At 35.6% G+C, this 23,903-nt stretch overlaps 1 protein-coding gene across 3 annotated transcripts in view; it reads right to left on the bottom strand.

The window, feature by feature from the left end:
- Positions 1-12,108: 12,108 nt before the first annotated feature.
- LOC129138555 (MAM and LDL-receptor class A domain-containing protein 1-like) overlaps positions 12,109-23,903 on the bottom strand; it is a 51,389-nt gene continuing 39,594 nt past the window's right edge. For 2 of the 3 annotated variants that reach the window (XM_063807680.1, XM_054676146.2), the window contains 2 exons: positions 22,354-22,527; positions 12,109-13,213 (listed from right to left, as the gene is read on the bottom strand). In XM_063807680.1, the coding sequence (XP_063663750.1) occupies positions 12,998-13,213; positions 22,354-22,527 (390 nt within the window). In that variant the 3' untranslated portion in view covers positions 12,109-12,997. Of the gene's footprint in view, positions 13,214-20,867; positions 22,528-23,903 lie in introns of those variants that run through there. The other variant, XR_010155940.1, reaches the window with a different exon arrangement.

Genomic DNA, 23,903 nt, shown 5'->3' with positions numbered 1-23,903 from the left:
ACTGGCCAACAGTTGGCAGTTTGCTGGTGATGTCGTCTAGACTTTGGTGTTGCTAGTACCTGAACTTACAATAACAGCTGATCTGTAGTGATCTTCCGTTGAACATAAAGATTTGCACATATCAACAACATTAAACAAGGTCACTCCGTAGACTGAGAAATAAAACCACACAAAAAGAAGGCCACTCTATTCATTTCTGAACACAGACAAAAAAAGATCACAGTGTAAACTCGAAACTCCTCAAATATTCATTCCCCTTTCCTGACTGACATGAGTATTGTATTTTAACCAATTATAACTTTAGTTCAATTTCTCTCACCTCCTAAATAAAATTTGTTCAGATATACAATTACAGAATTATCCTATTTCTTGAAAACATCCAATCAAAAGAAAATTCTTGCTTCCTTGAGCCCTTCTCTAAATGACCCAACACAAGTCCAAATCCTAGAACAAGTTCCTCTTGTTAAGCCACGTCCCAGTTTCTCCTAGTAGGCTATTTTCCTTGCTTAGCAACTATCAATAAACCCAATCTTGTTACAGGTGGTCATTGATGATGGGCATCAATAACCCCCTTCTATCTCTTCTCAATGTAGCAAACACAGTGATTGTGGCAAGTCAGATCTTGCAAGTCTTCTGTTCAAAATGCTCCCAGTCTCATTTAAAAGCTAGTGTCCTTACAATCACCCATAAAGCTTCAGCTGAAATGGTCCTCAACCTTGGCTGCACATAATTTAAAAACTGTGAATGCCAGGATTCTACCCTAGAGATTGTGATTTAATTAGCCCTGCCTCAAGACTTTTTATTTTGACTTTTATTTTAGATATAGTGAATACATGTGCAAATTTGTTACATGGCAATGTTGCACGATGCTGAGGTTTGGAGTACAGATCCCATAACCCAGGTAGTGAGCACAGTACCCAATCGGTAGTTTTGAAACCCACCCACCTCTCCACCCTCCAGTAGTCCATTGTCTATTGTGTCCATATTTATGTCCATGTGAACTCAATGTTTTAGTTCCCACTTACGAGTGAGAACATGTGGTATTTGGTTTCCGTTTCTGTTAATTTGCTTAGGATTCCGGCCTCCAACTCAATCCATGTTGCTGCAAAGAACTCTGAGTGTCTCTCACACACAGCCAATGTTGGGAACCATTGCTCTAGGTGGGCTGCTCTTCCTCAGCCTTATTATCCTATAATTGTTCTCTATAATCAACCTCGTCCAGCCACATTGGTCCCCTTGCTATTGTTCAAATTCACCAGATGTATTCCTGTCCCAATCCCTTAGTTCCTTCTTTCTGCTTAGAACACTCTTTCTTTTCTTTTGAGATATCTCAAAGCTTGTTTCCTCACCTTCTCAAGTCTTTGTTACAATGCCACCTTGTAACTGAGATGTACTATGACCACTCTCTTGGAAATTGCAAAGTTCTCTTGCCTTCCCCCATTGCCCTTTCCTTGCCTCATTTTTTTTCTACAGCATACATCCCTTCTAAAAATAGTACATAATTTATTCACTCATTATAAGGGTCAGTCTCTCCCAAGCTAGGAAGCAGGGCCCTAATATTAATCCTCTTTATGCCTTATTTTACAGAGCTATAAATTAGTTTGTGCATGCAAATTTACTTCAAACACTGTCAGCTATAAAGTAAGTGCTTAAAAGTAAGCATGTGAGTATTTATACTACATAAATTAACTAAATTATTATGTGGTCTTTTAGGTGTCTTTCAACGTATAACCCAAAGAGATAATTATATCACATCAGAAGCAGTGTACATTTCATTCCCTACAGTGGTGTGTTTCTGCAAGGCAGGGAGACGTCGATTGCTTGGATGCTTGGAACACTTAGTGTTAGGTGGGGAAGGCTCTTTACACCCCCTTTTTACCTATCACACACATAGCTAACCTGAAAATGGAAACAAAATGAACAAGAGTAGTGGCATGTGAGAAAAGAGAATAACTGAATAGTTTCAGCAGATAAGCAACAAAAAGAAAAGGAAAGGCAGTAATACTTCTAACACAATTTTAAGAGTGAAGAAGAACAACGATCTTGTCAAAAAAAATAATATCCCAGCCGAGCTCAAAGTATGACATGGAAAAAAAAACCACTCTCTCCACAGTCACCATTAATAATCTAATGTATTGAAACTTAATCTTAAATAATTACAGAAAAAGGCTTTCTTGTTAAATGCCTGACTTTTATTCTCAATAGAATTTTCAATGGCGGAAGAAGAATCACTTATTTTCACTACTATCCTGAATTCTCCTAATTTAACAACATGATTATCTGCAGCAAAGATTGATCAAAATAGCATGGGTTATTTATCAGATTTTACCTGACTATAGAAATAGTTTTCACTTTTCTTTATCGGAGATCAGTGACTTCCATAAATGAGGGTGAATGGACGTTTTCTCCACTTCTTGATTTCATGCCACAGAAATGATGAGCCTTCACCAGAAACAACCTCCCATTAGGGTCTTTCACAATGACTTCTGTCTAGAGGGGTTTGTCTGAATAGAAAATAGTTGTCTAGATTTTAAACTTGAGGACAATGAGAAGAGAATGGAAATCCAGTTTACTAAGGAAAAATAACTAGATAGCCTTTTTTTCCCTACAGAGACTTATTTGCCAATATGCATTTAATAAAAGGGGAAGATACTCAATAATTAGCAAGTGTAGGTATATTTTCAGACTTTTTTTCCTTGTATTCAGGGCTATGGAAAAAGAATATAAGATAGAACATAGAAAACAGCAGCTCATTTTTCTAGACCTTACAAAATTAAAAGTAATTTGTAATTATACAGAGAGACACATCATAGAAATCCTTTAATATTATAATTAAGATGAAGTATCTCCAATCTAGCCAAAAAAGCCTACTCAGAAATATTTTTCAGAAAATACACTGAAAAAAGTAGTCCTAATTCAAAGACTGACACGCGCACACACACACACACATCTCAAAACATATAGACCAGAGAGTTGCTATAGGAAATTCAAGCCTTCTCTTAATGCATTTATGTAATAAAAGAAAACATAAGTCTCAGTGCAGAGTAATGCAATTATTCTTGGTCAATACTGAGTACATAAGATACATGGCTTGCAAAGTATCAACACACATAAAATGACTTTGTCTCTATTATGCATCTCTGCTGTGGAAATGCCAGTGTCTAATGCACATATTTCTGTATTTAGCAGATATACTAGTTTGAGGAAAATATATAATCAGCATCTAAGATTGAATAAATAAATAAATAATAAATCACTCCTTTTCCTTGTACTATTCAACCTTGGCTAAGGTTTCATTGAATTCAACTACTCAGTAGAGACTTACATGTTTTTTTTTCTCATGAGTAGACAGAAAAGTAGAATATAGGAAATTGTTTAGAATTTTTTCATAAAATTAGTACATGCACTTTGGACTAAATAGGTTTTAGACAGAAATAAATTATAGTGCTCACTAAATGTTGTTTGGAAATATTAAAATGTCTTTACAACTTACAGAGCTGCTTAAGTAAATTTTGGCTTTCTTGCCTGCATTACATAGCACAGCCAGAACAAAATAGTTTATATATGTCCTGTTAATACAATGTAGGTGTGAGAAAATGTACCATTTATACTATTTGACACATAATATCTTCATTTTCCAGTATACACATTATCTCTTGGAACGAAAGAAAGCACTACATAAAGTAGCATTATTTATTTTAGTCTTGAGGAAACAAAGTATTTGTTCACAAAAATAGGAACTTATAAATAGTATTTGCATAATCATGAAAAGTGAAAGTAAATTTCAAAATGGACTTCAAACACAGGGACACTGCCACAGTTTTACTTTGTTGATATGATTGTTTATTAGCATAATGTTTTGGGAAAACATTTGGCAAAATGTGTTGAATGTCATTAAATGACAATTTAGGCCAGGCATGGCAGCTCATGCCTGTAATCTCAGCACTTCGGGAGGCCAAGGCGAGTGGATCACCTGAGGTCAGGAGTTCGAGACCAGCTTGGCCAACATGGCAAAACCCCATCTCCTCTAAAAATACAAAAATTAGCTGGGCACAGTGGTGCTCACCTGTAGTCTAGCCACTAGGGAGGCTGAGGCAGGAGAATCACTTGAATCCGGGAAGCAGAGGTTGCAGTGAGCCAAGATCGCACCACTGCACCCCAGCCTGGGCAACAGAGCAAGACCCTGTTTCAAAAACAAAACAAAACAACAACTACAAAAAACTCAAACCCCAAATTTCCCTTTTTATGATCTATCCTAAAGAAACAATTCAGAGTAACAATTTTGATCTAAAAAAAAATAAAGATAAGCTTTCAAAAATGATGAGGTAGCATTTTGATTGGCCTCAACATCAAATAACCCGTCCAGGAGAAATGGACTTTTCAGAACACTGGAACTATGGGAAGACACCTAGGTACTGGCTTTGCTCTCTGGAGCTCACTCCTCATCTGCCTTCTTTTAGGGTTTGTCCTGATGCCAAGTTTGACTTGAGAGCTAAGATGTGCAGATCATGTTAAACATTCCCTTAAATGAAAACATACAGAGTATTTGGCTAGTTCCTCATAAATGGCAACATGATCCCAGGTCTAAAATCCACTCTGGCATTGAACTTTTCTGATACACTGTAATTTCGCTACGTCCAGGCAAAAATTACATCCAACAGTGATTCACCCTGCAGCCTGTCCCTTAGAGTTTCTGAAGGTCCAGAGAAGTTTTGTTGAGATATGTTGTATTTGTCATGCTATGTAGGTTTTTCAGCCCTTCAGTTATCATAAATAAAAATCAGAGATAATTTAACATCATAGTCAGTGTGTGGTGTTTTAACTGGCAGAGAGAGAGAGACTCCTTGAAAACCTGTACACCTGGGTTACATTTTAAGTAACTGCACTTTTATATCATAATATAAATAAGTATGGAAACATTCGATTAAATTATCCAAGGCTATCAAAATTCTGCAAAACTTCCTAACCTCTATGTATCCCAAACAGTTCTTGAACAAATCCAATAACTTGTTCTCTCATTTACCAAAATTGGTTGCAATTTATGTTTGCTATTTTTTTCTACGAAATCTGAAAAAATTTCAAGGCACTGAAGACCTAAATTTTTAGCAAACTTAATAACCCGTTTGAAGTAGGTCATAATCAGTCTCATGTAAAAAAGAAAGTAAATTGTGTTAAAGATGGTTGTGAAAGTGAGAAAAATTAAAATAAATAGCATTAAAATATTAAATGTTTGAAATTCAAGAATAGCAATGGTCCTTTTTAGGAGGATTTAAGTTCATAAATAGAAATCCTGAGGGTGGCATTGCCTTTTCCTCCTTATAAGAAACCCCTGTTTTTTCAAGCAGTTAAGGTCTCTGTAAGAGAAGTGATATGCTCATTTGTTCAACATTAGAATCGCAGCCTAAATTTTGCATGCTTCCTTCAAACCTTTTTGCTGCAAAGAAGACAAGAAAAAAAAAAGACTCCTACTTCTCTGTATTCTTCACTGTGTCTTTACCTCACCTCCACTCATTGCCAGAATCTTTAATGAAAGGATTCACAAAAATGGGATGAAGAATTAGCATTTCTATGAATAAACAGATTCACAGTATAAAAATTAGTTTTTTCAAAAAAGCAGGCAAAAAAAAAAACCCTCAAAATAAGACTTTAGAGAACTGGAGGTCGTTTGCTAATTTTCTAATTCAATTCCCTATGAGGGTGGGTCCCTTATCCAAATAGTGATCTTTTATTTTCCTTTTATGTCTAAAAAATTATCTTTTAGGTCCCCGAAAAGCACTATAAGAATTAAAAGCAATTTAATACGTTTCAGATTATAAAAGGTACTGTGATTAAAGAAATAATTACTAAGGAGAAAGTATTAAGTATTATTTTTTAAAGACATTCATTCCTTAAACTTCTCGACAGCATTTACTAAGTGACCATTTGACATATTAGAGACTAAGGGCATCGTTTCTCCTCCAAAAGTGAAGTTTTGATCATTGGCTTCAAACTTCCCATTGCTTAAACTGCTCATGTAGGGAACTTTTCACATTTTCTAAAAACATCATTCTCAATGTAATGATGACCTTAAAAGGATAGAAAGGCTATACGATTTGCAGTTAAGAACGTAGGTTTTGGGCCGGGTGCGGTGGCTCACACCTGTAATCCCAGCACTTTGGGAGGCTGAGGCGGACGGATTACGAGGTCAGGAGATAGAGACCATCCTGGCTAACACGGTGAAACCCCGTCTCTACTAAAAAAATACCAAAAAAAAATTAGCCAGGCGTGATGGCGGGCGCCTGCTGTCCCAGCTACTCGGGAGGCTGAGGCAGGAGAATGGCGTGAACCCGGGAGGCAGAGCTGGCAGTGAGCCCAGATCGCACCACTGCACTCCAGCCTGGGCAACAGACTCCGTCTCAAAAAAAAAAAAAATGTAGGTTTTGGAGGCAGACTGTGTTAATGGAATTCTAACTGATAAGAAACTAAATGACAAGAAAGTTTGTAAAATGAGGAAAATAGTACCTCTTATATTTATTTTGCTGATTAAAAGACTATATAGGTAAGGTTCTTAAACCATGTACATTTGGTAACAGTCTTAATGTATATCAGAGACAGGACTAGAACTGTTAATCCCTGGCAGAACTTGCAATAGACCCTCTTCTTACACAGCAAGAAAACTAGAAAACATCTTAAGAAATTCCTAAAGTATAATAATAATAAAATAAAATAAAATTGCTGCTGAGGACTTACCTACTTTCTATTGAATATATTCTCCAACTTCCTAGAGTTAAAATAGCTACTTGTTTACATCTCTATTCCAGTTATCATTACAACACTATTAAATCGATACATTTCTAACCTAATAGACTAAGCTTCTTTTCTTAATTTTTAAAACAAATTTTATTATGTATATTAAAGATATACAACATAAGGTTACGTGATACATACAGATAGTAAAATGGTTATTACAGTGAGGCAAATTATCCATTATCTCACATAATTGCCCTTTTTTTTCTTTTTTTGTGGCAAGAGTAGCTAAAACTTACTCATTTATCAAATCTCAAATCTCAAATCTGTTATTAACTGTAGTCCTCAAGTGTTATTAACTGTAGTCCTCACGTTGTACATTACATCTCTAGACACATTTCTCCTCCATATCTGTTACATCATATCCTCCGAGCTACATATCTCCATTTCCTTCCCTTGGCCCCTGCCTCTGGTAACCACTGTTTCATTCTCTATATCTGTATATAATTTTTAGATGCCACACATAATTGAGATCATGCAATATTTTCCTTCTTGTGTTTGGCTTATTTCACATAGCATAATTTCCTCCAGATTCACCTAGGATGTGAAAAATGGCAGAATCTCTTTTTTTAAGGCTGAATAATATTCCACTGTTTTTTAGATACCACAGTTTATCTATCTGTACATCAACAGACACTTAGGTTGTTTTCATATCTTGGCTATCAAGAATAATCCTGCAGCGAACATGGGAGTGCAGACAGCTTTATGAAGTGGTAATTTCATTTTTTCTGGGTATATACCCAAAAGAGAGATTGCTAAATCATAGGGTACTTTTATTGCTAATTTTTTTAGAAACCTCCATACCATATTCCATAATGGCTGCACAATTCACATTTGCACGAACAGTATGAGTACTCTTTTCTCCACGCTCTTACTAAAATGTGTTACACTTTTTTTTATTATAGCTATCCTAATTGATATGAGGAGGTATCTAAAAGAGTTTTGGATTTGTATTTCCCTGATGATTAATGCCAATGAAATGTGGAATATCTGTTCATATACCAGTTGATTATTTTTACGTCTTCTGTGGAGAAATGTCTATTCAGGGCCTTTGCCCATTTTTTATCTATTTATCTATTTCTGAGTTGTATAAAATCTTCATAAATTTTGAATATTAACCCCTTATCAGATATATGGTTTGCAAATATTTTTCCCGATATGCAGGTTGCTATTTTATTTTGCTGAGTGTTTCCTTTACTGTGCAGAAGCTTTTTAGTTTGAGGTAATCCCATTATTTATTTCTGCTTTTGTAGCCAGAGCATTTGGTGTGATATTAAAAAACCATTGCCAACTCTAATGTCAAGGAGTTTTTCCCCTAAGTTCTCTTCTAGGAGTTTAATGATTTCAGGTCTTAAATTTAGGACTTTCTTACATTTTGAATTTATTTAAGTGTACGGTGTAAGACAAAGGTCCAATTTCATTCTTTTGCATGAGAACGACCAGATTTTCTGGCACCATTTATTGACGAGACTATTTTTTCCCTACTGTGTCCTCTTGGTGCCTTTGTCAAAACTTATTTGGTCTTTTATGTTTAGATTTATTTCTGAGCTCTCTGTAATAGATTATGTTTCTCGAGGGAAATGATCACACTTTCTTCTTACCAAATCTCTTGGTATAGAAAAGATGCTCATAAGGTTTTTTGTGGGTCGCAGCATGGCTGCTTGCCAATGTATTAGCAATCAGCAATGGCCCTGATTTTTCTCGTCATTCTCATGTATGTTTTGAATGCAGAGGAAAGAGTCTCTCCAACTCTTTGCGCCACCACACTTCTGGAAAATGTCTGTGTTCCTCCACTGTCTTGACTCAAAACCACCTTGGTTTTCACCTCGGGTATGGGTAATCAATAAAATGGGATGCTTCTCTTGCCTTTCCTCTTGCCTTTTTTTATTGTGTTCAATAGCACAGTTATTAAAATACTTTTGGAAAAGCTTATCCACCAACAGACAACCTTTTTTTTTTCTTCTTCTGTATTACTTTTTCAGGGATGCTAGGATAGTTTTAGAATCATTTAAGTAGAATGCAGAAAGAATGGAGGCATTGCCCTGGAAAAGGACAAACTGAAAGGAGACTCTTAAAGGTGGAAAAATATATAGAACTAGGCAGGATCTATAGTTTTATGACCATAGAACTATTTATTGATACACTATCATTTGAAATAACATTTGTAAGCAGTATAAAGTCTTCTACTGCTAGTTGTACTGAAATAGCAACTGCTTACGATAATAAGAATACTATGATGTTAAAAATAATTTAATAAATAAATGTTTATAATACATATATTGTGATAAGAAAATATAAGATCTACCCTCTTTTTTATGGGGTGGTGGCAGACAGGGTCTCTCTCTGTCACCCAGGCTGTAATGCAGTGGTGTGATCTCAGCTCACTGCAACCTGCACCTCCTGAGTAGCTGGGATTACAGGTGTGTGCCACCATGCCCTGATAATTTTTATATTTTTAGTAGAGATGGGGTTTTGTGATGTTGGCCAGGCTGGTCTTGAACTCCTGGCCTCAAGTGATCCACCTGCCTCAGCCTCCCAAAGTGCTGGGATTACAGGCTTGAGCCACTGCATCCAGCCAGATCTACCCCCACAACACATTTTTAAGTGTACAATACATTGTCATTGACTTTAGATACCATGTTATACAGCAGATGTCTAGAGCTTATTCATCTTGTTTGACTGAAAATGTATGCCTGTTGATTAGTAATTTTCCACTTCCTCTCCTCCCAGAACCTGGTTACCACAATTTTACTCTGATTCTACAAATATGACTACATGGATACCTCATATAAGTGGTGTCATGTGTTACTTATTTTTCTACGACTGGCTAGATACATCCTTGCTCTTGTGTTTTGAGCGCTATCCTGCATATATTTCAAATGTTATTCTCCAACAGGGCAAAACTGAAAGTTAGCAGGACGTTTTCATTCATCGCCTCTAGTTTAGAGAATCTGGTTTGTTCTCACCGGCAAGTCATTTCCATCATGCAGAGGTCTCTGTTCTGACTGTCTTCATCATACAATGCTCACTTGAGTAGTGTGCACTTTACGTTCAGAGAGTAAATATGTACATATAAATATCTGCTGAAGGAGTCAGTAATGCACTCACAGCAATTAGTTTCATGTGCTCCCTTTGAGCACTCAGTTGGAAAATCGCGTATCTTCCTGCATGAAATACAACCTGCATCCTCACCAGGCACAAATCTGGCTTCAAAATTGAGATTAAGAGAGTAAAACAGGCTCTCTCCCTTTAACAAATAAACAGAATGTAAAATTATTTCATCAACAGTAGCTTTTAAATATTCTGAAGGAGAAGAAGCTTGATTAAAGGCCAAATCAAAGTAGCACTTGCGATTTTCATCACGCGGACTGTGAGCAGAAAACTACAGCTCTAAGATTGCTTTGAAGTGGTGCAGCCATTTGTATGCCTATTAAAGATTTCAAAACTTCAAGTCCTGTACAGGGTCTGGGTAGTCTGGGTAAACCTTTGGCCATTCTGCTCCATACATACAACAATTTACTGTCAATGGAGCATGGCACGTTTTTAAATATTCCTTTCAGTTTCTCTCCATAAACTTCTGCCCATTACTAATACTGAACTCCACAAATGAGATCCTATAATTGTCTACTGGACATATTTGCAAAAACAATAAGAAACGCCTTTTTTTCCTTTGTGTACATCCATTGATCTTTCAGGAATCATTCATGTAATTTGTCCTAATTAGATATATTATCTATCCAACTGATCTGGTGTTCAGATGGATGCACATATCCATGAATCCTGAGTGAATTTAAGAAAAGAATTCTCCGTAAGCAAGATCAAGTGTCTCAAAAACTTTTGCTAAGGTTAACTTTAGTAATGATTTAAAACCTTTAACCACACTTTTGCCTCGGTAAGAGCTCACGAAAGGCTGCCCCAAAGTACTTTGAACTGAAGGAGATTGGGAGGTACCCCAGGAACAAGGTCACTCTGATCTTCCCTGACCTTTCTTTGTGAGCGCTGGTCATAAAGAAATTATCTGGCTTATCTTGCCTGAAATTAGGTCACAAGATCCTCATTCTAGAGGGGTCCTTTCCTGTTCCCAGGGGTGAAGAAATTCTACACAAAGGAGTCAAGGAGACTCTGAACACAGAGGCTTTGCTAAGTTTCCCTGCTCAGTCTGTTACCATTGGATCATACCCTTTCGTCCGATCACATTTCAAAATGGCTGTTTGTTCTTCACCAAAACTAAGCAGAAAAATACACAGTTTTCTAAATAGGAAAAGGGGCTGAAAAACAAATAAAAACGAAAAAATAAAATAAAGCACATGCTTTTCTCTGGGTCTTTGCATCTTCATTTCTGAAGGCTCCTGTGTCAAGTAAAACTTTGATAAACAAATTTGTTATGCTTTTCTCTCATTAAACTGTCTTTCATTCTCGAAGTGTCAGCTGTGACCCTTATGATGGGTGAGGAAAGGTTTTTGTCACACCTTTCTGCCCCTATACCTCCAAATACTACATTACAAGAGAATGCTCTTCAATGTCAACTTTAATGCTTTTCAGCTATTATGATTCTGGTGATGTGGTATTTAATTAGGAGAAAGAAAATCTTTAATTAAACAACAAAAATAAGGTAATCCTGTTTAACCCTTAAAAACTCGTGAATCTTTTTTTTTTTTTTTTTTTTTTTGAGAGGAATCTTGCTCTGTCACCCAGGCTTGAGTGCAGTGGCGCGATCTCGGCTCACTGCAAGCTCCGCCTCCTGGGTTCACGCCATTCTCCTGCCTCAGCCTCCCGAGTAGCTGGGACTACAGGTGCCTGCCACCATGCCCTGGCTAATTTTTTTGTATTTTTAGTAGAGACAGGGTTTCACCATGTTGGCCAGGCAGGTCTTCAACTCCTGACCTCAAGTGATCCGCCCGGCTCAGCCTCCCAAAGTGCTAGGATTGCAGGTGTGAGCCACCGCGCCTGGCCAAACTCATGAATCTTTAAATGAATCATTAAATCTGCTGCTCTGCACTCCTCGGTGTCTATCAGAATCATACACACATGTGCACAGACAAGCATGCACACACGCATGCACATGCACACACACATGCACACATGCACGCACACACACGGACACACAGGCATGCACACACACATATGCAGACACACAGGCAGACACGCTCACACATGCACACACACACACACACTTGCATGAACACATGCGCAGAGCTTAGAATGGTCTATTATGCATGCAGGATACACATTCTGAACAAAGTAAATACACGTTAACCCAATATAAGTTAGCACCCAGAAATATACACCCTCTCGAATGAAAAATATCTTTAATAAAGGATCTTTAATTAAAAGTTCTTTAATCGTCTCAATCCAGAATCATGTGACCCAAATTTTTCTTGATTAGTCCATTCAGCTCCTGTAAGAATACAACTGTTGCACTCACTAAATATGTTGTTTAAGTAAATATAACTTAGGAATATACAGTATGTCTGATTTTCATATGCAAATCTTTTCCATAGATACAGATTAAGAAAAATAAAGTGTGACACTTTTCAGAAAACATTTTTAATATTGTCAGATTCATTCAGATCTGAGGGTAGGAGTGGTCAGAGAGAAACATCAATTAGTACTAGAAAGAGAAAGTAACTGAAGGTATAGTGTAAATTCTTTCAATGTGTACATGATCCCAGAATCTAAATAATGATTAGGTTTTAAAATACATAGTTGACTATATGAGATCCATTTTTATGGCAACATTTCTGGCCTGTAATTGATATTCTCTCCAAAAAATTTAGTCAAAGAATTAGACAAACTCCATCTGTGATTTGAAAATATTAAATTTTGAATAGAAACACAGAATTTTAAGGTCCAGTTTTAAATTTTGGTTGGCCTTACATCATTTTCCCAAACACAAGCTTTTTGCTTTTTTTGAACTCCTGGGTGATCCTGAAATATGAATATTATTACATGCTCATTTGAAGTTCTGAATAAAATTAATGGAGAAGTGAATATTTATAAAAGTGTATTTAAAATATGCAAAATAATTATAATTTTTTCATAATATTTATAATTAAAATATTTGGATGCAATAATTTCAGCTGCAAGCATAGAATATTTTCCATATTACTGGAAGAGAGGCCTAAGGACTAGACCAGTTGTTTACCTTTTAAAATATATATATATATATATTTTAGGTTTCAAGAACAGGTGATATAATCCACACCCTGTATTAGGTATTCGTGACTCTAATACATTTTATATTTTGATACTGAGAAGAGCTTAATTCAATGTTTAAAACAGCAACAACGACAAGGAAAAACTTACACTTGCTTTGTGTACTGGTCCTTGGTAGTGATTTATAGGAAATTTCACATTTCTGGGACACACTGATGTCATCTAGAGCAACGGTAGCATTTGATGACAAAACAGTAGCTTCCAAAATTAACTATAATTACAGAAAGATAAAACTGTTAAAAACACATCACAAAAGTAATGTCTTACAATCATATTTCTTTGTGTAGAGGAACCCTATTTACATCTGTCCCATTCTCCAATCTAATTTTAGAAAACTGTTCTGACCAGAACATCCTAATTTAAATTGATAAAACCATAACTGCTTTGACAGCGTCTTATGTACCTTAATGCCAAAGGTAACCTTGTTTCAATTAAAGTGGTAACATTCATCACGAGTGAAGGGCTCTCTTCTCATTGGAGCCATTAAGTCATATGCATTTATAATGAGCTCTTTGGGGTAATCAACTGTGTGACTTACAACTCAATTTAATTGAGATATGAATTGATTTGTAATCAGTGTGCTGAAGGCAATGATTTATTTCCATATTAAAATATTTAAATATTATATACATTCATACAAACATAATATATATTATATACATACACAGAAACATACTCACTGTAGTAAAGCACACATCAATAACCACATACAGTGGTTGATAATATTCATATACTGAAGCACTCAGAGACACCTATTTAATTTTAGTTTATTCTAACGCTGAATAATGACTGATATAATTTGTTTTCTTTCTTGTTAATTACTCATATTATGTTGTTATTCCAAGAAGAAAAAAAGAGAGAGAGAGAGAGAAAGGAGGGAAAGGAAGAAGTAATTTATGCCAGGAATCTTATGAACCTGCATAGTGGACCACCACTCCAGGACACAGACAGAAGGTACATTTCTATCCTATCAAGAAGGGTCTCCAATCTCAAGGATCATTAAATTTACTTGTGCCAGGGCTCAGAACATGCTATCTCAAAATACAACACCTTGGAGTCAGAACATCCTGTCCCAAAATATAGCACCTTGGAGTCCCTCTCTGCCTTCCCCTCTCTTTCCTTTGTGAGAGCCAGCCATAAAGGAATTATCCGGCTTACTTCTCCTCAAAATAGGCCATAAGAACCTCATTTAACTGGTGTCCTACCCTATCTATACCTGGATGAAAGAAACACTACACAGAGAGGCCCATAAAGATCTTTGCTGAGTTCTTTCCAAGTTTTTACAATGAGATCATATTCTTTCTGTCCATTTGTATTTCTTCATGATTGTCCATTCATTGTTGAACTTAAGCATAAACATAGAGAGTTTTCCCTGGTCTTCAGGCCTTTGTTTTTGAAGGCCCCTATGTCACATAAAATGTTAATAAATTTGTTATTTTTTTTCTTTTTAACCTCTCTTTTGTTATAGGGGTTCCAGCCATGTCCCTTGTGATGAGTGAGGAAATGGTATTACTTTTCCTCTCCTACACTTCGTATGATACATTCACTACCCTACATCATAAATGCTGTATAAGAAATAAGTATAAGATACTAGGAGACTCAAAGAAGACACTTCATTATTTCTGCCAATAATGAGAGTTTGGGAAAAGATTTGGTGGAGAAGTAATAGTAAGCCTCCATGATACCAAATTTTGTTGGGCAAAACATTTGACCTCGAGAAACTGAGGCAGCAATCGCAGCAAAAACACAGAGAAGAGAAAGTGTATGGTGTGTTTAGAAAATGTTGATGGGTGTTAACGGAGTATAAGATTTTAAGAGAACAACAAATTAATCAGATAATAGATGGAGAGGAAAATTCCATGAGTTGGTACAGCTCAATTGGAGAGAAACTAGATAGCATTTGTTAAAAAGAAAAATTGCATACACTATAAAAATTGAGTTAATTTCTTGGCATTTATCCTAGTGAGACACTCAAAGGTATACACATGAAGGCTTGTGCAGGAATGTTTATTTCAGTGCTGGTTTTGATGACAAATGACAGGAAAGAACTTACATGTGAATGAATCAATCAATAGTGAGAAATACTATACCAGTTAAAAATAATATCTATCGCCATGTGTCATTATGGAAAGAAATTCAACATGTGTTTTGGAGTAAAAAAATTAAGTTACAGAAAAATATTATAGTATAATATTACTTAGGCTGAAAACATACAATGGTTTAGATTTCCAAGTATATGTGGTACATTTATACATATTAAGTAAATAGAAAATGGACTGGAAGTAAAAATAAACTGGTATCTAAAGATACTCAAGATAAAATCTATGGTGGGTGATGAGGGTGGTCAGCAGGGACTGTTGCTTTATTTGCAATTTTTGATATTTAAATGTGATGTGCATAATATTTTTTTAAGATTCTGATTAGAGATGATTTCTGTAGAATCTTAAACTAAGAAATTTAGCCTTCATTCCAGAGGCAGAAAATAACATAGGTTTTGAAGAAGGATCTTGGTAAAATATACACAAGTATTGTACTTTAGAAATATATTGTGTTTAATACCATTAAGTGACTGTGATTTTTTTGGACAGCTTAACTTTTGAAAGAGTTTTTCTATATTCATTATTATAATACATCTTGCATTGATGTCAATTAAAATAGATGTTTAATTCTTCAGACTCATTAGACAAGCATTTGTTGACCATCATATTTGAAGGTCTGTGCTACTCAGAGAAAACTGGAGAAAAAAAAAACAACAGTTTGAGGCACTTCTCTATGCTCCTAAAGAGGTACACGCTCACATTATTTGAATGGAATGGGTGGGCCCTGGGATGAGGTGAAGTAAAATCCTGAGGTAGTCTTTAAAATGTGGTTACATTATTTTACCTGAAGGGACCCACCAGGTTCCTTTAGATATTCATATTAAAATGGAAGGATAAATCCAACTTCAAAAGCCAAATAAAAATAATATTAGGTCATTTATATTTTGCTTGCTGACTTCTACATAGTTAAATTCATAATTATACAATTAGAAATTGTAATTCTACCATTAATTAAAATCATACGAATTTTAAAATACAAGCAAGTACTTCCTTCAAAAAATGTCTGTTACACCTGTAAATAATGACCATCTCATGGTTTCAAAATCACCTTGGCTGTTCCTATTTTTTATTGCTGGTTTTAACCAAACTGATATACACATATACATATACATATATATATGTATATATGTATATATGTGTATATATGTATATATATGTATGTGTATATATGTGTATATATGTATATATATAACCAAACTGATATATATACACATATATGGATATATGATATATATATCCATATATGTGTAAATATACATATATTATATGATATATATATCACATATATGTATATATCATATATTATGATATATATCATATATACGTATATACGTGTATATATGTATATATGTGTATATATGTGTATATATGTATATATAACCAAACTGATATATATACACATATATGTATATATGATATATATACGTATATACACGTATATATACGTATATACGTGTATATACGTATATATACACACACATACACACATATATATGTGTGTATATATACACACATAGACATATATATGTGTGTATTTATATACACACATAGACACATATATATGTGTGTGTGTATATATATGTGTGTGTGTGTGTATACATATACATATATATATATATATATATATATATATATATATATATAAAATGTTGTGACCAATTCCCTTTCGGAACTACAGTCAGCATCAATTGGTAATCAATAAGTGAGAAAGAGGTCACTCAGAAGAGCTGTTTCAACCACAGATGGAGGAAGAGTGAAAACCTCATTTGATAAGATTCTCAAGGTAATTGAATAATTTACATTTTAAATTGAATTAGATGACTCACTCTTCTAAAACTATTTTTTGGGATCTTGTTGATTTTTGTTTTATTCAATTACATTATTCCTTCTATGAACAAAATAATTTCTTGCTTTTAGGAACCACAAAAATTCATAAATGTTCATAATCAAGTGATTACTTTTTACAAGTGCAAAACTCAGGTGCTTTTCCAGACAAATACGCAATTAACATAGAAATCTTGTTTTCAAAAAAAATAACAGGAGCGAAAAATGAATATGAATCCAAGAGAAAATAGAGATATAGTAAGAAGGAGTAGAGAGTAGTAGGAATATATTAATTTTTGAAGAATTATGATGGTATCAATAATAAGAGCAGCAGCCACCTTTTATTTAGCACTTACTATATGCCAGTCACATTCACTTGTTTTAATCCTGTGAAGATGATGCTATTTTCATCTTATTTTAAGGTGAAAGAAACAGAAGATTAGAGAATAGAAGTAATTGGTTGAATGTCACATGTCAAGTAAGAAAAATATGTAAGCTGAGCCATTAATGATTATACTATCCTGCATCTCTCTAATGAAATAAAGAGATAACTGGGCTTTAGTGGATGCTGTAGAATAGGGCTGTCTGGAGAAACAAGATTTCATGCAGCTCTAGATTAAGCAGGCCAAGGACACAGCAACTTTACGGAGACTCGATCACCTTTTACTTTTGTGTTATGAATCTTACCCTTCACTGAATCGTCAAATAATGTCAGGAAATTGTTATTGATTTATATCATTGACTCCGATAAAGAGAGAACATGGTATCCATCATTGTGTGAAATTTCACAAAAGGTTCATTTCAAAATGAAATCTAAAATATGATACAATTACATTTTAATGGGAAGCTCGAAGAAAGTAGAGCAACTTGAAATCAATGGACTACTCAGAAAAAGTGCCACCTTGATATACTAAAACAGCACAATAGTTGGGGGGAAAAGAAATATTAAAAGAATCTATTTGTGTGAAAAGCTGAACATAGCAAGTGAGCAGGCCAAGTTAAAACAGATTTGAAAAATACTATTAACTCTTTGACCTAAATTTTTCCAATAAACTCTCACAAGAAATAGAGGGAATATTGAAATGTCATTAATTTGCTGTTCTTACAGAGAAAACAGTAAACCTAATTCTTTGCCAGCAGGAAGAGCAAATGCCCTACCTAACTAGGGGTGCTTATTTGCTATGAAACCCAAAGCAATCTGTATTCTGTTATACTGTCTACAATTGACATCAAAAGAACCACACTGAATCAGAATTTCATGGCTAAAAGGGAACACAGAGGTCACGTGATTTGATGTCTTTCTTCTTTCCAATATTTGGACTGGATTACACTGTACTGTATAAATATGTTCAGAGCTTAGTCACGTGGAACTGAAAGCTAGACAATGACTAAGGTCACCCTTAAATGATTCAGGCTACTAATCTTAAATCCTAGCTTATATCCAAGAAGACAAACTTCAAATATTTGAATATTTAAAAAGCTAGATTAACTATTTGTAGGTAAAATATCTTTTTCATTTGTTGTCGATAAAAGAACAAAGTAGAACTGTACCTAGCTAGAATCCTCATGTATATTTTCATATCTTTAAAAATACACTCAGAGAAATCAGGTTAAAGCCAGCATAATATTAGCATCTTTTTTTTTCTGCAGAGGATAAGAAATGGGATGGAGAGAGATACAAGGAAGACAAAAGTTGCATCTTCATAAGCAAACAAACTTTAACATTATAAGCAAACAAAATGTTAACATTAGTTAATCCTGAGTTGTATTTAGGTATTTGTTTCTCTCTGTTTTAACTACTAGTTAGAAATATTTAATAGTAAATATATGCAATACTCATGGATTAAATATTACCATGTATGTATCTGTGCAAGTGTATCTATTTTTATATATTGTGTATGTATAAAATCCAGACTGATTCACAGCAGAACATCAATGCAAGTCCACAGTTCCTTATCTAAAGTCTTTGGGGCCAGATGAGTTTTGAAATGTGAATAGCTCAGAGTTGAGAATGGTAACATAACACCGAGAGTGTTTATTACATGACACCCTCTGGGAGATTGGGGGCAGCACTGTTTAATCAAACCTATCATGAAATCAGCTGCCTAAAGGCCTCACAGTGGTTCAGGGCAGCTTGGGTTTTGCCTCTAAACTCATTTTTAAAAAGCTTATTGCTTTCCAAACTTAATTTTCTAAATTGCTGATTGGATATTATAGGGCTGTCATGGGCTTCTTGAGAGTGAAATGTGAGGGGATGTTTTTTTCTTATTTTTCTTTTACTCATCTGTAGTTTCCAAAATAAATGTGTGCTGTAGCCAACTCATAGGCAGATTAAGTGGGGAGGCACAGAGGAAAAGTCTTAGCTTCTCTGGGGTGAATTCAATATGGCCGAGGCCTCGAAAGAACTCAGCATTGAGGCTGATTGGAGAGAAAAAGCAACACAAGGTGCTGAGCCACCAGCAGGGGGATGAAGGGAGAGGGAGGAGCAGGGCTGGGTTAGAAACCCTCACACATCCATTGCAGCCAAATCACAGAATCTAACCAAACAACTGCCCATCTACAAACTAGTTAATATGCCCCCAGATAATAAGGGATAGTCTCCATTTGCACTGCAAAGCAAAACCATTACTATATCCAAAAAGTAGAACATTAAAGAGAAAACAAAAATTGCATTCACTGAAACTCTTCAGTAATGCTGATGGGTCCATGAGAGCTTCCAGCTGTAGACAGAAATGGCATGTGTTTCAACTCATATTTCTAAATTACTTACTGCTAGAAAGGACATTCTATTTTCTTCTCAATATGTCAATTAATGACAAACTCTGAACGATCTTCTTGGTGAGTTTCATTCTAACTAAAAGCAAACCGAATGAAAACAATTTTCTATAGAATATAAATGCAGGAGGCAAAAGATCAAATTGTTCTGATTTCATTGCCCTGCTCCTTGCAATGGAGGTTGACACCAAAATGATTCCATGACCAGCCTTTGTGTCAAATGCTTCCCAATTAAGAGCTGCTAGTATTCATGATGTCTTTGTCCATTAAATATGAGAATAGAATAAATTGATCTTTGAGAAGGGACGTTGGGGACCTTCACTGAGTAAAGAAGCCTTTAATGATCAAGCCTAGAGTTCTGATCAAGCGGGAATTCCCTTTATAAAACAGAGAACACTAAGATTTATTGAGTGTCTACTATTTCCAGACAATATCCAAGGAATAACTACAGCAATAAAAACAGCTGAATTCTGTGTTTGTGCCAGATTTGCTTCCATGTGCTTTACAAGTATACACCATATAATCCTCACAATAACTGTATAAAGTAGAGAACAGTAATTGATTACAGTTGATGCTTATGCCCTAGTCTTCCTGCTTTCATGGGGAGGTGGTTCACTGTAGTAACATTGCTGTTACTTACCCCTCACTCCGTGGGAGGAGGAAGATTTACCTGACTGTGAAGTTAGAAGAGTAACCTGGGGGAGCTCGATTCATCCTCTTCTCCCATTCAACACCCACTATTGGGAGCCAGCCTGTCCTCAGGAGGCATGCACACTGATATTATCTCTGGCTAAAGGTAAAAGACTTCGCCTAGAGTATGAGCTCTATATTTCTCCAGCACAGTCAATTGTCCTCTGGGTAATTCTATTTATTCTAAGATCAAGCATTATTTTAAATAAGTGACTCTACATTCTAAAGCCATCTGCTCCAAAATATGTATTCTCTACCTGTTTAACCTCTATATTTATCTCAATTTGTTCAGAAATGAGGATGAGATGACCTTAAATCCCCAACTATTATCCTCACACCCCACTAATGAAAGAGGCATAGAGGGCTTCGGTAACTTCCCTATAATCATACACTTTTTTGTTTTTGTTTTTTTAAGATAGAGTCTCACTCTGTTGCCCAGGCTGCAGTGCAGTGGCACCATGTCGGCTCACTGCAACTTCCACCTCCCAGGTTCAAGTGCTTCTCCTGCCTCAGCCTCCAGAGTAGCTGGGACTACAAGCACGTGCCACCATGCCCGGCTAATTTTTTGTATTTTTTGTAGAGTTGGGGTTTCACCGTGTTACTCAGGATGGTCTCGATCTCCTGATCTTGTGATCCACCCGCCTCAGCCTCCCAAAGCGCTGGGATTACAGGCATGAACCACCAACCCCAACCCTTTAACTTGAACCCAAGTTTCCAGAGCCCACGTTCATGGCTGCCATTTTAGCTATATTATCTTTAATATTCAGACTCCCCTAGAGTATTGCTTTTATCATCACTGGTTTTCACACATTAGGAAATTTGATGCACAAAGACAATATTTACACAGTCACTTAGCAACCAATGAGCAGAGCAGAGACTAAAACTCAGACCACTGACTCCAAAACAGTGTGCTTTCCACCATATTCCACTCCATCCAATCTAGTTTCCAAAATAGCTCTTTTCAAATGTCATCCAGAAGACTTATATACAGGAAGGTAGAAATTAGAACACCCATTTGACAAGATACAATTGCCTTCTTTTATTATTATATTTTATTAATACATAGTAGTTGTACATATTTATGGGGTAAATGTGATATTTTGATACATGCATATAATGTGTCACTATCAAATAAAGGTAATTAGGATACCATCTCCTCACACACTTCTCATTTCTTTGTGTTGGGAACGCTCCAAATCTTATCCCCTAAATATTTTGAAATACACAATAACTTGTTATAATTGCCCTACTGTGCTATCAAATACTACAGCTTATTTCTTCTATCTAACTAACTACATTTTTTAACCATTAACAAACCTCCCTTCCTAACCTCCTCCTCCCCACCTTTCTCAGCCTCTAGTAACCACCATTCTCCTCTCTACCTCCATGAGATCAACTTTTTAGTTCCCACACATGAGTGAGAACCTGCCATATTTGTCCTTCTGTGCCTGGCTTATTTCACTTTGCATAATGTCCTCCAGTTCCCAAAGGTGGATAACATTCTCAATGTTACCAGGCAGCAGAAAGTGAGGCAATAGGATTAAAATATTACAGCCCACGTCAGACTTTTTTTCACTACATCATATAATCCAATGTCTTCACTTAGAAATGATTTTAAGTTACTCTTCTCTCTGCCATCTTATTCATTTCTTATCTCCATTTTTGCTACTATTCTACACATGTCTTAAGTGCATAGTCAAAACAACCTCTCTACTCATCACAGATCATGTGTTTGATCTCTGAATGTGTTTGCTTCATTAATGTTGAATAAATTCATGAGCTGCGTGTGTTATTTTGTTATCTGAAAGGATTAGCATTAAATAAGTGTCTTCTGTTGCATTGTATTAATTTCATATGTGCTCACCTGAAAAGGTATGAGCTATGTGTGTTACATTGTTATCTGAAAGGATTAGCATTAAATAAGTGTCTTCTGTTGAGTTGTATTAATTTCGTATGTGCTTACCTGAAAAGGTAGAGTAGATTCTCCCGCTTCTGCAATGAGATCAATTTTTGCGTGGCTCCACTGAGATTCGGAGAATCTGATTATTTTGCCTTGCTTTTGCAAGTTTCCATCTAGAGACGTTCTTGTAAAAACTGAGAGATTTGAATGTTGAGACAAATGATACCAAAACTGCACCTGTTGAAAACATGTTTTCAATGATATAAATATTCCATTGACCTGTCTCTGGTAGTTTTCCCTATAATTTGAAATATTCCTGACCTCAGGTGATCTGCCTGCCTCGGCCTCCCAAAGTGCTGGGATTACAGGCATGAAACACCATCTCTACTAATAATACAAAAAAATTAGCCGGGTGTGGTAGTGCATGCGTGTAATCCCAGCTATTCGGAAGGCTGAGGTAGAAGAATCGCTTGAACCCAGAAGGCGGGGAGGTTGCAGTGAGCTGAGATCACGCCATTGCACTCCAGCCTGGGCAACAGGAGCGAGACTCCATCTCAAAAAACAAAACAAAACAAAACAACAACAACAAACAACAACAACAACAACTATATATATATATTCCAAACAACTTCTGTGTTAAATATAATCTTCTCAATTCTCCTTACCCCCAGATGTGTAACCCAGTCATGGGCAGTACCACTGTTTCCATGGAAGTTTCCAGAATCCTTCTCTCTGGCTTCTTACAAATATGAGAGGTACACGTTGAGACTCAACGTTACAAAATCAAGTATTACTATACAAACTTGATGTTTCAAACAAGAAAAACTTTCCTTAAAAATTATTTTCTTAGGTTAATTTTAAAAACTGTAATTAATACTTTATATCAATTTAGTCTCTGTGGTAGCATTAACAAATAACGGGGAAGCTCACAGGATACTGTTCATCAATAATTGAGCCAAGTAAGACAACATTCTTTGAGGGTAGGGAGGCTTAATCATTTCACTTCCTATTCACCATCAATAATGACACAATCTAAAGGTTTGATGGCTTAACTACATAGTGAAGAGAATAGAGAGGATTATGCCAGGTGCTGATAGCAGTAGCCCTAACATGAAATTGCATACTGTTATTGATTCAACCAATATTTACTGACCACTTTCTAAGTACCTGGAGCTGTGTGAGGCAAAAATTAATTCCCTCAATGTTGTCTGGATGATTCATTCTGTAAAATATGCCCACAAAACCTCCATTAAAACAAATTCAGGTACGCTGCAGTCAAATTTTTTTGCTTCTTCTCATTATCATATAACAGGTCCTAAGGCTGTATGTTTTAAAGAAAAACCCAACATTTAAAGATGAGGTCCCACAAAAGTGAAATACTTCTCTTTAGATTCAGTGACATTTTTTCAGGTTCATTATATTTTAAATTCTTTTTTAAAAATGTTTTCCCATTCATCATTGTGCTTTTATACTGATACATGGACAGATACTAGTGTATATATAGGCAAGCCATGTATTTCACTGTTGGGACCCAATTCCAGTGATGAATGTTGACCAAAAAAAATGTTTTAAATGCTTTTTTAAAAAAAATTGTTCATTTTAAAACACCAAGC

The sequence above is a fragment of the Pan troglodytes genome, chromosome 23, assembly GCF_028858775.2.
Source record: "Pan troglodytes isolate AG18354 chromosome 23, NHGRI_mPanTro3-v2.0_pri, whole genome shotgun sequence".
In the NCBI taxonomy this organism is placed as follows: Eukaryota; Metazoa; Chordata; class Mammalia; order Primates; family Hominidae; genus Pan; species Pan troglodytes.
This window is presented reverse-complemented; position numbering and strand designations above follow the sequence as displayed.